General features: G+C 39.9%; 1 protein-coding gene across 3 annotated transcripts in view; it reads right to left on the minus strand.

Annotated features, from left to right (window-relative positions):
- Window positions 1-3,760: 3,760 nt before the first annotated feature.
- uggt1 (UDP-glucose glycoprotein glucosyltransferase 1) overlaps window positions 3,761-14,287 on the minus strand; it is a 146,045-nt gene continuing 135,518 nt past the window's right edge. For all 3 annotated transcript variants that reach the window (XM_060834909.1, XM_060834907.1, XM_060834910.1), the window contains one exon: window positions 3,761-7,900. In XM_060834909.1, the coding sequence (XP_060690892.1) occupies window positions 7,875-7,900 (26 nt within the window). In that variant the 3' untranslated portion in view covers window positions 3,761-7,874. The remainder of the gene's footprint in view (window positions 7,901-14,287) is intronic.

The raw sequence follows: 14,287 nt of genomic DNA on the forward strand, positions 1-14,287 counted from the left end.
TGAAGTCATGGGACTGAGAGAGATACTGTGTTCTCATCCAACGTTAGTCATAACATTTTTCTCCTACTCATGAAGGCTAACCAGTCCGCATGTTTCTGGTTCTGCTTTATCTTCTATTTTGAATGTAAGAATGATGTTAACTGTCATTAGGCACTGCAGTCTTTTCTGCGATTTAGACAGGGTCCCCATTTTCTATGTTATTCCAGTAAATGTGATGGCAGGAAGAGTAAAGTTGGACTCCTTGTAGGCAACTACATTGTTCTCCAGTACCACTGACTTGAAGTGAGGAGAGAGTCACTCTAGGATCAACATGAGGGGACAACTGCAGTTAACATTGGCAAGGAGAAAGAAATACATAGGCGTTTTGTTTCTCTATAAGATTGGTTGATAATTCTACAAATCAAATATTGCTACAGGCAAGATGGCATTTCAGAATCTTGAGAGTTTCTCGGTAAGCCTTAAGGGGTAAGAATCTAGCAGATTATTGACAGTAAACATTCTCACAAAATCACTTTTTGAAATATGCTCTTTTTTTGTAATTTCTATTCTTCAGATATGTCCAAGTGCTTCCTGAGGGCAGAAAAATTCTTCTGAGCTTCAATGTCTTGGGAATTCTTCTTGATTACCTGCCAAAGGTTGGATTTTGTCTCCAGCATACCAGATCAGTCCATTTACAGGATGGCACAGTGGAATGTTATACGTTCAAACGCAATATGAACTAACACATTTCCTGCATTACCAATCTATGTTAAATAACAAGATGAAGAAGTTGGCAACTGCCTGCATGAATGTATTTACTATTACAAACAACTATTGTGTCAGATTGTCATTGCAAAAGTACAAATCCCCACTAACTTTAACTGAAATCTTATTTGTCTTTTACAGTTACCTTTTATTTTGATGGGCAATGCTTCAAAATAACTAATTATGAATCACAGCAATTACAATGTAAATATAAAAAACTGTCTATGAAAGGGTAATCCAAATCTAGCGCTGTGTTATAACTGCAGTATGAGGGGGCTTTAGAGTAGGGTTTTGAGGAGATGCGAGAGTTCACTTCTGTGGTAAGAAAAACTCAAAAAGATAAATACTGAATTTCCAGCTTGGTAAACATATCAATGGGAAGTGCAAGATTAAACCCATCAAGTAACTCTTCATTTGAAGTTTTATCCTAGTATAGAACACAACAAATATAAAATCATCAACTGAGATTGCAATTCAGCCTTCATCCTTGCTACAAATAACATATATTTGTGCTCTCTGCAAACAATATGAACAGACCTTTTACTCTTGAATTAACCAGTAGTTTGTGGACCTATTCCATGCTACAGTCTCCACGCTAATGCTTATATGCCATAAAAAGCTTTGATCATTTAAAGTTTGGTTTTCTTATGCTTGTGCTGACAAGTCAAAAAACAAAAAGCTCACCAATAGGTCTCTCTTTTTAACAGTAACTGAAATCAACAATGGTGATCTTAAATGTGAACCCCCTGGGGGTTATAGTGGACAGCACTATTGAGACTGTAGGTTGATATGACTGAATTTACTTGATTATTTTCAGTGAAAAGAGTGTGAAGAATATTTCATATAATGCTTGCATTTAGGTATTAAATTAAACAATTCTATTTCAGTAGTGGCTTTTCACAACCTTAAGATAGTAACTATAGAGGTGTAATCATTGCTGTACTGTGGAAAACACAGTTACATTTGGAGGCAGTTCAGAGGAGGTTCACGAGATTGATTCGTGAGGTTTGTGATAGACTGAGCAGTTTAGGCCTGTGCTCTCTGACATTTAGGAGAATGAGAGAAGATTGAATTGACAAAGTAGAGAGAGAGGATGTTTCCTCTCGTGGCACAGTCTAGAGTGGCATGTCAGTTTTAGGATAAGGATAGCAGATTTAAAAAAAAATGAGGAATTAATTTTCTCCAAGGGTCATGAATCTGAGCAATTCATTCCCCAGAGTGTGGTGGATGCCAGGACAAGCAATAAACTCGAGGATGCAAACAGATTTTTAATTAGTCACAGGTTGAAAGGTTGTGAAGGACCAGCAGGAAAGTGGAGTCGAGGCTAAAATAAAGATCAGCCATGATCACACTGAATATCAGTGCAGGTTCACAGGGATGAATTGCCTCCTTCTGCTCCAAGTTCTTCTGTTTGTGTCTGCACAGCAAGCTCCCAAAAATAGAAATGACAATATCTGACTTGTTTTAAACAAGTATTAAGGGATAAATATTACCGACAGTGATGGAGTCTTCTTCCCAGTTATTTAAAATTGTGCTGCTGCAAAATGCCAGAGAAACTCAGCAGGTCTGGCAGCATCTGGGGAGGGAGAAACAATGTTTTGAATCAACAAAAAAACTTCAGAACTTACAGTGACTGGAAATTGTGAGTTTTGTGCTATTGGCAGAAAGGAAAGAGATCATGGAGCAAAAACAAACAGAAATTGCTGGAAAAACTCAGCAAGTCTGGCAGCATCTGTGGAAAACAATTACGTTTTGGGTCCAGTGATGCTGCTTCAGAATTGGGTTACTAGATCCAAAATCTAACTCTGCTTTCTCTCCATAGCTGTTGCCAGACCTGCTGAGCTTTTCCAGCAATTTCTATTTCTGTTCCTGATTGCCAGCAGCTGCAGTTTTTTCAGTTTTCTGTTTCACATCATGGAGCAGATGATGAGGATGCTCAGAGCAAGAAAAAGGGTGTGCTAAGGGAGGTTAAGGAATGATTGAGATGTTAAATAAGTGTCTGAAAAAGGGGAAAACGGTTCTGATCTGTTGAGGACAGAACGAACAAGTCAAGCAAAGCATGGGTGCTTGTATTTGAAATAAAAGGACGTTGGTTTGGCCCTGTGTTGTAGAACTCAATATGGAGTCCTGATGGTAGCAAAGTGCTTAACAATCACATGAGTTGTTATTGCTCCAAGCTTGTATGAGCTTAATTGGAACATTGCAACAAACCCTCATAAAAGTTAGCATGAATAGCAAGGTGATTTGTTAAAATGGCAAGCAACTGGAAGGTTGAGGCCATTCATATAAATAGAGCAGAGATGTTCTGGAAAACGGTCTCCCAGTTTGCATTACCATCAGACTCAAAAGATATCATGAATTTTCATTTTCAACTATTCAGAGCCCCGATTATCACCCATCTAGCTTCTCCTCTTCCTTGGTTTACTGTCAACAAGCCCTTTATTTGCCTACCCCGTTTCTTTTTTCTCTCTCTCTGGGCTCAGTCTCCAATTTTCCACTTACTCTTTTATCCTTCCGGGCCCCATCATCAGAATATTTCCTGCGTGCTTCGAGGTCTGAAGAAAGGTCACTTGTCTTGAAACTTGCCTGTTTTCTCTGCACAGATACAATGGGCCAAAGGACCTTTTTCTGTGCCGTCGATAAGTTTCTGTTTTTGTCAGTTTCACTGCTGAAAGCACCACACTTCCTTAATACTACATGAAAGAGAAAGCCAAATTTTGTACTCTTGTCTCTGGAATAGGGCTTGAACACACAAGCTTCTAAATCAGACAGCAGTGCTTTCAGTGAACTACAGCAAAAGACATAACAAAATCTTTATAACTGTGCACTAACTGTCTGATACATCTGCCTCTGCCACATTATCATGAACTCCACAGGTTTAGAACATTAACTTCCATTTGTGAAGCTACCAGTCTAAAAGGTAGTGTTAGCCTTACAAATAACAGAAAAAAAACTATGATCATAAATAAAAAAAACTTCTCATTTTAATTTTCAACAAAGTGAAAGAATAAATCAATTGGCATCATCAAGTTTTATTATTATTTTGGATAAGAAGCAAATTGAACCTCCACAACTTTGGGAAATACAAGTCTCACCATTATAAACGGGTCACATTGAAAGCAGAGCATAGATGCCTTCCTTTCAGCAACAGTAATATGGCACCTGCATAAAAGCAGGTTTGCTTCCCCGAAACAAAAAAAATGCATTTTGAATTTCCAGCATACACAATACATATTTGACAGTGGCTGTGAAAGATCTTCTATTGAGCAGCAACTGGGATCTATGCAAAGCACTGTTAATTCCTCTGTGCCATGTTTGAACCAGATTTTGCTCACACTTTGATACCACTGCAGGAAATACATTAATAATGCAAATAACGAAGCAGAAGAAAGAGCAAATTGTAAAATAGCAAGTACATTTTTCTTCCAATAGACATGAAGGAACAAGCAGTTATGGATGAAGTGACAACAAATCTCTGTAAAATCGATAAATGCTATGACTGCTGAGCAGAATGCCGTAACATCTCTGATGTGCTTTCTTTTGTGACATTGATTTTTTTTCTAGTACCCCTAACACTCCCGGTTAGTGCACCTGTCATTCCAATTTTAAGCTCTGCTTGAAATCTGTGCAATCTGGCAGTTAATATGTAAATGTACAAAAACACTGTTCTTCACTTTATTATTTAACACACCAAGTCTCACATCGAAACAGATTGTCAGCTCTCCCAATGCTTTAATTTCAAATGTATATCAATGACATATTCTATTGCCCTTTGAGCCTCACCAATTTAAATGTATTCCCTTTTGTTTCACTGGCCCAGTAATGCAAAACTTGCATTGAGGTTGTAATTCATGTTAAGTATGTCATTTTATATATTAATCAGATTCCTTCATTCATCTTTCCTGTAGATTTGAGTTTTAAGCATCTTCTATCAACCTTCTTCCCACCTGCCCTTCTGTTCTTCAAACCTTTTCCAATGTATACCACACAAGTGTGGTGATAAGAATTATACAACATTCCATTCATATACTTTTTTAAAATTAGCAACTGTGATCTTCTCTCATCAGCCGAAATTAGCTGTGTGATTTCACAATAATCAATAGGGCTTCGTACACAATTTCATTCGTTCAAACCTTTCAAGCAATCTGCATCAGCATTGCTACTGCAAGGTCAAGAGGCTCACAGACAGCAATTTAAAAAAGAAAATTATTAAAGAAAGTATCACACATTTAAAGTACAATGGAGTTATGTGTTTTTGCCCAAATGTTTGGAGGCATAATACCTTTTTCTGTTTTTTTTAATAAGTGAAGCAAAATTAAAGTAATAGGCACCGTTTACTGAAAAACTCCTAGATGTGTATGAAGCTCAAAAAATATCAGAATACAGAAAGTGACAGTGTGACAGATGATAATCAGGGTGATTGCAGTAAGTCATTTGAGGGCATTTTAGAATTTAGCTAAGATATCTAATCAATAACAGAGGAAACAAAGTTTAGATAAGTACTTTCAATGAACAGCAATGGGTCTGTGGAGCAGAAAAGAATTATAGAATAGGTTTCCATATAACTGGAAGGTGAATGTTTCAGAAATGCCAAATTGCAAGGATAGGTGAGGTTTTTAATTACATTGGGAGTTTAGAGTCCCAAGCGCCTTGAACTGTTCAAATTTAAGGAAACAATTCCAAGATATTTGATACAAGTCAACTTGAATTGTATTTCACTGCCATAGCTTGTAATCATATAAAACATTGAAAAGATTTGATCAAATTGAAAATTCAGAATCATAAATTCAAAGTTCACATTTCAGCAGCAGAATGCTGAATGGGCAACAGCAAAACACAAATAGCATTTAAATTTGGCTACTCAGTAATGAATCCAGCATCTCAAACTTTTATAAAATTATAGGCTGTGATGGAACAGATCTCTCCATTAGAACAGTGTGAAAACTAATTCGAACTTTAAAGACAGGTCAATTCAAATCCAGTTTACACAGGCCACCACAGCTATTTCAACAGTTTTTACACACTTTGTAATGATATCTTAAATGTGTTTCAGTCTTTAGCATACTGAACAAAGCAACCAAGCCATGTGGACAGTCCATTACTGCACAGCAATATAACTTTCCTAGTTCCTGCATTAACTTCCTTTACACTCAAATCCAAATGCCCAGTTTGCGTCAATTGACCTTGAATCATGGACGGCTTAATATTGTGAACTTGCATCTGATTTAGAAGCAGATCTAGATTCTTGGTTGTTTCATCTGAACAATGGAGAAAGGCAATTTCCATTCACTGAGCTTAGATTGAGGGGCAAACTTCACTCCCTAGTGGTGAAAGCAATATAATATTTTACTGGTGGCATCCATTTGACCATACAGTTAAAACCTGGTCAGCACACAACTGAGGTGGCAAATCTAAACAAGCTCTTAAAAGTTAATGGCGTATTCATTCTCATCTTCTCAGCACTCTGGGCTATTATGTTCAGCATGTAATGTGCCAAAAAACATTTCCCTTTCAACAGAACAAAAGAATCACAACAAGGTGGAGCACAAATAACAATGAACAAAAAGATGCTGATTGTAAAAGTTTACAATTCATCATCTAAAATGTTTCTTGGCAGAAATATCCACGCTTCACTGAAAATAATAATGTAAAACGTAGCTGAGCAGTAGGTCACAGCATGGTCAAGGCCACAGTGAATATTTCTACTATTATAATGGGATTCAAAGAACGTAAGCAGCTTTGGAAATTTCTTGGTGAAAGCCTGAAACATGTAAAAATTACTACCTCTGGTAATTAACTTCTGACATCATTCTGTACAACTGTGCAGAATTTCGCCCCGTACAAGTCTGCAGCAAGCTTCTGCCATTTGAGGTGTTCAAACTGTAATCAGCAATGATACAAGGACTTGTATACTTATAAATCACTCCAGGCAACAAGCCAAGTAAAAGAACTCTCTTCCTCAATTACACAGCAAGGAGGCAGGGTTAATGCAAGTAAGTGCCGATAGCTCTGAATATAAACATTCGTACATCGGTAGTTTGTACAAAGACGAAATGCACTTTGGGCCATTTTTCCAGACACTAGCCTGATGCTGGTTTACACTCAAAAGCATACCCTTGATGTACAACACAACAATGTATCCTGAGGGATTTCTCAACAGACTGTGAAGATTAAGTTGAATTTTTACTAGTTGAAGGCCTTCAATGTAGACCTGACCAAATGCTCTGTTTGGTTGGCAAAGAAATAAAAAATAAATATATTACCAATAAGCAGTCCCTCAGAGTAGCAGACATTGTAGAATATTTACAGAAGACATCTCGTGATCCACATTTCGCACCTTCAAATGCAAAATTATTCTCCATAAAACAGTAATAAAAATTAATTGATGTATATTCCAATATAAAATCTTCCACACAGAAATTATTGGTTCTTGCAATCTTCCACTGTAATGTTGGCATTACTCAGGCATCGCTGTGTACACATAGCAATGTGGTATTTAAGCATCTTGCTGAAAATACAGGGTAATAGAATACTTCAACTTCAAACAAGGATTCACCCTGGACTGTCCTTAAGTAAATGGATAGTGGGTGTGAAATCAAGAGATCAAGAGAAACCAAGCAGAGAAGTGGGAGAGCAAGAAAGATTGACTATGAGAAATTAGACATGAACGAGTGAGAGGAATGAGTAATGAGGTTCACAAATATATTCTCCCGGACAAGAATAACACAACATACACTGTGCAGACCAACTTAGACAACATGAATTCAAGAGTCTGAAAACCAATGTATTGAAAGTTTGGAGTTTTTAAATGAATGGCGATTGAAATCATCCCTACAAAATATTTTTTTTCCCAAATCTCATTGGCCAATATATTGAAACCATCTGATTTTCCATGATTGAATTTGTCCCTGAGGTGAATACCTATACATTTTCCAGTGATCTTGCACTCCCATTGCTTTATCTGTCCACAGAACCGAACCAAAATTATAATACACCTTTATAATAAGAAAAAAACCCAACTAAAAGCACATTCCCATTCCAGTCTCTTAGCTCTTTGTCACATTTGAGAAGATTTCGGTAGAAAAAGGAGGAACTCCTTAAACAGAGTTAAACAATTATACGTTCACAGCTTACAGTTCAATATGTGGAGTTTGACCTGCAAAAGGAAAGAGATACCAGAAGTTAGAGTTCACCAATTCGTAGCACTGTGGCAAAACAAAGTCCACCATAATACCAATACAGTGAACACATTTCAGTTCAAAAAGGAAATCAAACACTCCTAGTTTCCACCATGACCTCTCCCCTTCCTGCTGCTGAATACACCAATGCAGGTTTTCATCACATGGGCTACAATACATACTTTGCATTTCATATGCCATTCAAACTATACAAGGGTCCAGAAACATACACTGCCTCCAGATTAGTTAATTGAACTTGTACACCTTATCTGGTTTTTAGTCACATTTTATTTTGTTCAGTCTTTTTTCTAAGCTTGATGCATTATAAGATTCATTCAAGAAATCAGAACATTTTACACAAAAGTTTATTTTTTTCACGTGATGACTTCAAAAGCCAAATCAAAATCGTCCCCAGATGATTTAGATCAGTTCATGCTCTCAATTTGAAATTTCTGTCAGGAATACCGAAGATCACATGTTGTTTCCTTGCCAAAACATCTAATGCAGGCTTCTAACTCAGCAACCGAGAAAGTATGCAAGTGCACCACAGTCAGCAGTGTACGGAACCAAGCACGTGCAGACAGATTCAATGCTGATTGCAGGTGTGCAACTGTTCCAAGGTGACTGACTGATTGGCATCAAGAGTTACAATAGAAAGAAAATTCAGCTCTTAAAGACAGCTTCAGAGGCAGTTTTTCAAGACTAATAGAAATACTACTAGGTCAGCTGGAGCTAGCAGGTTTTCCTGGAGGAGTGCCTGCAGCACACAAATTAAGCAGGTGCAAACTTGAGAATTTCATGAATGTGCGTTCAAGATTACTTATTAAATACTGCAGTTTGATTTGCTTTTTGGTTTTGCAAGTATGTGCACTAATTTCAAATTTGCTGGATCAGTAAATATGTTCTATTTCATGCAATAAATGCTGGAATGAACAGTGACATCCAACACCCATATCCTGTGAATGAATCAAAAAAACATGAATGGCAACACTTTTCCCAACAGAATATAGTCTGCAGTTTAGAAATTTGAGAAATAGAATTATATTTTTTCTTCTATGTGCATCGGTACTTGTGGATTTTTAAAAATTCATTCAATGGACATGAGCACCAACGGCTGGGCCAGTATTTATTGTTGATAACTGAATGTCAATGAGAACATGGTGGTGAGCTTCCTTCTTCAACCACTGCAGTCCTTGGGATGTAAGCACACCCATGGTGCTGCTGGGAGAGAATTTCTGGATTTTGATACTGTGACAGTGAAGGAATGGCAATATATTTCTAAGTCAAGATGGCAAATGATTTGGAGGGGAACTTATAGGGAGTGATGGTCATTTGTATCTGCTGCCTTGTCCTTCTTGGCGCAAAGGTAATGGAACTGGAAGTGCTGTCTAAGGAGCCTTGTTGAATTGTATGGATATATGTGTCACCATACTCTTACCAGACCATAGGGGCTGCTCTCATTTTTGAGAAACGACTCGTGGTGATTTAACCTGAGGGCCAACAGGCCTTAGGCGAGGGAAAAGGTTGAAAGGAGAGTCCTCCATGGTAACCTCAAACCAGGGATGGAAATTGAACCCACGCTGTTGGCATCACTCTGCTCTGTAAACCAATAATCCAGCCAACTGAGCTGAACCAATTCTGAGTTGTTGCAGTGTATCTTATAGATAGTACACACAGCCAAAACTGTATGGTGCTGGTACAGGGGGTGAATTTTGAAAATGTTATATGGGCTGGCAATCTAGTTGGCTGCCTTGCCTTGGATGGCGTTGAATTTTTTTTAGTGTTGTTCAAGCTGCACTGATCCAGGATACTAATCAATCAGTATATTAGATAAATGGGGAAAAAAAAAACTGGTGGGTGGAAAAAGACACTAATTTGGCATCAGGTTATATGAATCAAGATTAGAGTGGTGCTTGAAATGCGCAACAGGTCAGGTAGCATCCGAAGAGCAGGAAAATCAACGTTTCAGGCAGGAGCCCTTCATCAGCCTCGAGGTGGAGAGATAACTGGGAGGGGGTGGGGCTGGGGAGAAGGTAGCTGATAGTGCAATAAATGGATGGAGGAAGGGGTAAAGGTGATACATCAGAGAGAAAGGTGGAGCAGATAGGTGGGAAGGAAGATTGATAGGCTTCTCACATTCGCCTAAAAGGTTATATGGGCCCAAGAGAGAAGGGTAGAGGGCATTGGATTGTCCGAGTTGGGATGAGAACTCTGTGGTAGTGAAGGTGTGAAAGGCTCAGGTGTTGGTGGGGTGTTCAATACATTTTCCTTTTCGGAGAGGGAAGGTAAAAAGGAAGTGTATAAAGTTGTCAAGAAACTGTCCAAAACAAACATGTGAAGTTTAAAATAATGTGCTAGGAATTTAAGGGAGTGCCTGCTTAATATAAAATCATTATAGGATTTCACAAACTATCGTTGCCACAATGGGTGCTGATTGATGGACAGCTTCTCCAGCTGATTGAATGGAAATATTTATTGCCAAAGCTTTTAATCACTTAATTAAGATGCCGAGAGTAGTAGAATCAGAGCTGTACAGCACAGAAAAAGACCATTCGGTCCAACTCATCCATGTCAATCAGACATCCCAAATCTGACGTAGTCCCAATTGGCAGCATTTGGCCCATATCTTCTAACTCCTTCCTATTTAATTCACCATCCAGATCCTTTAAAACGTTGTAATTGCACACATCTTCCTCAGGCAGCCACTGAGGTTCTTTTTAAAACCTTTCCCCACTCACCTTAAACTGTTGCTCTGTAGTATCCATGCCCCTCATGATGTTATAACCTTCTACAAGGTCACCCCTCAGCCTCCAACTTTCCAGGGAAAAAAAGCCCCAACCTTTAAGCCAATCCCTATATCTCAAATGCTCCTGTCCCAGCAGCATCCTTCGAAATCTTTTCTGCACCCTCACAGATTTAACATCATCTTTGGAAGGGCGACCAGAATTGTATGGAGTATTCAAAAAAGTAGCCTCACAGATGTCCTGTACAGCTACAACATGATGTCCCAACTCCTAATAAATGCCTTCTTCACCACTTTGTCTATGCTTTCAAGGAACTATTGTTATGACATTGAAGGCATGTACTGTACCTTTAAGAGACTGAATGCTGTTTTGTACTGACAGCTTACAAGCATCTGTAATGTGACTACCTAGCAGTTCCAGAGCATACTGGAAAATTGAAAATATCTAATTTTCAATAGATATACTGTGAAATAGATAGCTTAGTTGGCTGCTGTTTTGACAGCAATTTGAATTTAACCAATCAGTTTAAACTATGCCCAGGTTACTAAAACCCAATCAAGTTTGAATTTATTGTTTTGTCTTCATCAAACCAATGAGATAATCCAATGATGCGGGTATAAAAATGGACAGGCAGTTTGAAAGTCAGACAGAGTAATTGCCATTTGAAACACTGTTTTCATAGGAGACATCTTCACCTTAAAAAGAAAGTCGATGACCCAGGGAGATCGTCAGTCAGAAAAAGACACATACCAGAGAGGACAGCTGCTGTATGGTTTTGAAATTAAGTTGATAAAATTTTAATAAGTGTTTTATTGGATCAGTATATTGTTATAAAGTTGGAGGTAGGTAATATGCAGTTAAGAGAGAAGGGGGCTTAGACTTGTGAATAGTTGTTGTTTAATGTTCATTTTTAGAGTTAAAGAATAAATTGGTATTACTTTCTTAAAATTGAGGAATTTGGGAGTTCTCGGTCACTCACAATTTAACAGATTACGAGGCATGATGAGCTTTGTTGGGTATTTAGCTTAACTAACAGAAGGATTCACCACCGTGTTGTAACACTATGTACCTGCATCTCTAGATTTCTTTGTTCAGCAACTCTCCCCAGAGCCCTACATTAACTACGTAAATCCTATCTCTGTTTGCTTTATCAAAATGCAACACCTCACACTTATCTAAATTAAACTCCATCTGTGCTCTTCAGCCCAAGTGAAATGTCTGTTTCATCAAGGGATTTGTTGCTCTAGACTGGATGTTTGTTTTGTATCAATGAGAATGTGATTTCGACTGAAACTTTATTTTCTTGTCATGATGTCTCCTGATTAATGTCTATATTGTCTAATAGGTGAGTTGGGCATAGAGATGGAAGGGTAAAAAATGGTGGTGGGAGACAGGAATTGACACAGAACTTGAAAAGAGTGCCATGGGGAAAACTGAGAGTAGACAAAGTATTTGGGGCATGGGGGATGGAAGAGGATGGCATAAAAAGGTACGAGTAGCTGAGGGTTGAGTAGTTGGAGGTAAGGTGGCAAAGGATGTGTGAGACCTTGGGATGGATGGAACATAGTGTGAAGAAATGAGAACAGGAGGGATATTTTCTCACTTTAGTGCAGCTTGGCCCCCCTGGTTGTTTGGCTGAACTGGTCCTCACCCTTGACAATTTATCTTTCGAATCCTCCCACTTCCTCCAGAAAAGGGTAGCAATGGGCACCCATATGGGCCCCAGTTATGCCTGTCTCTTTGTCGGCTGTGTAGAGCAGTCCATCTTCTGCAGTTACACCGGCACCACTCACCACTTTTTCCTTCGCTACACTGATGACTGCATTGGCGCCACCTCGTGCTCCCACGAGGAGACTGAGCCAATATATTCCACCCCGACTTTAAATTCACATGGACCATCTCTGACACCTCCCTCCCCTTACTAGACCTCTCCATCGTCATCAATGACGACCGACTCAACACCAATATATTTTACAAACCCACCGACTCCCACAGCTGCCTAGATTACACCTCCTCCCACAAAAATGCTATCCCATATTTCCAATTCCTCCGCTGTATCTGCTCCCAGGAGGACCAGTTCCACCACAGAACATAACAGACGGCCTCCTTCTTTAAAGACCGAAATTTCCCTTCCCAAGTGGTTGAAGATGCCATCCAACACATTTCATCTATGTCCCGCCCCTCCGCCCTCAAACCCCACCCTTCCAATCGCAACAAGGACAAACCCCCTCCCCGGTCCTCACCTTCCACCCCACCAACTTCCGCAAAACCCGCATCATCGATCGACATTTCCATCACCTCCAAACTGACCCTACCACTAGGGATATATTTCCCTCCCCACCCCTATCCGCTTTGTGCAAAGTCCGTCCCCTCCGTGACTACCTGGTCAGGTCCACGCGCACACCCCCCCCCCCCCTCCCCTACCACCACCACCACCCCACCCTCCCCTCCTGGCACCTTCCCCTGTCACTGCAGGAATTGCAAAATCCGTGCCCACACCTCCTCCCTCACCTCCATCCAAAGCCCCAAAGGAGCCTTCCACATTTATCAAAGTTTCACCTGCACTTCCACAAATGTCATTTATTGCATCCGTTGCTCCCGATGCGGTCTTCTTTACATTGGGGAGACTGGACACTTTCTCGCAGACCGCTTCAGGGAACATGTCTGGGAACACCTGCACTAATCAACCCCACCAAGCTGTGGCCGAACATTTCAACTCCTCCTCCCACTCTGCCGAGGACATACAGGTCCTGGGCCTCCTCCACTGCTACTCCCTTACCACCCGACGCCTGGAGAAGAACGCCTCATCTTCCGCCTCGGAACACTTCAACCCTGGGGCATCAATGTGGACTTCACAAGTTTCCTTATTTCCCCTTCCCCCACCTTACCCCAGTTCCAATCTTCCAGCTCAGCACCATCCTTATGACCTGTCCCACCTGTCAATCTTCCTTCCCACCTATTCGCTCCACCCTCCTCTCCGATCTATCACCTTTACCCCTTCCTCCATCCACCTATTGCACTCTCAGCTACCTTCTCTCCAGCCCCTCCCATTTACCTCTCCACCCCCAAGGCTTCCAGCCTCATTCCTGATGAAGGGCTCCTGCCAAAACATCAATTTTCCTGCTCCATGGATATTGCCTGACCTGCTCTAATCTTGACTCTAATGTCCAGCATCTGCAGTCCTCATTTTCACCTAGGCTTTCTGTCCAGCCTGCCTCAAGAACTAGGCAGCTTCTTAGTCTACACTCAGACAACAATGCCCAACTCCCAATCCAGCCAATAATAACTGAGCGAAAATACAAAACTTGGACGGCCATTTTTAAGGATTGAGATTACAGAGCCAGGATTTATCCCAACTCTGCACAATCAAACTGGAATCTCAACGAAATGAAGTAGACTATCCAACCTAATAGTCTTAAGTGATTACATAATTATCTATTTCCACCTTGGTAACTTACTTTCTATTTGTTCCGAGGACATGGAATTCACTGGCTGAATCAGTATTTATTGCCCAGTGGAGAGCTGCCTTATTGAACCACGATTTGCATTTAGTGTTGGTACATATGCAATGATGTTAGGGAGGGAGTTCTAGGATCTTGATTGCAGAAACAGCAACATAGT

The sequence above is a fragment of the Hemiscyllium ocellatum genome, chromosome 13 (assembly GCF_020745735.1).
Source record: "Hemiscyllium ocellatum isolate sHemOce1 chromosome 13, sHemOce1.pat.X.cur, whole genome shotgun sequence".
Lineage (NCBI taxonomy): Eukaryota > Metazoa > Chordata > Chondrichthyes > Orectolobiformes > Hemiscylliidae > Hemiscyllium > Hemiscyllium ocellatum.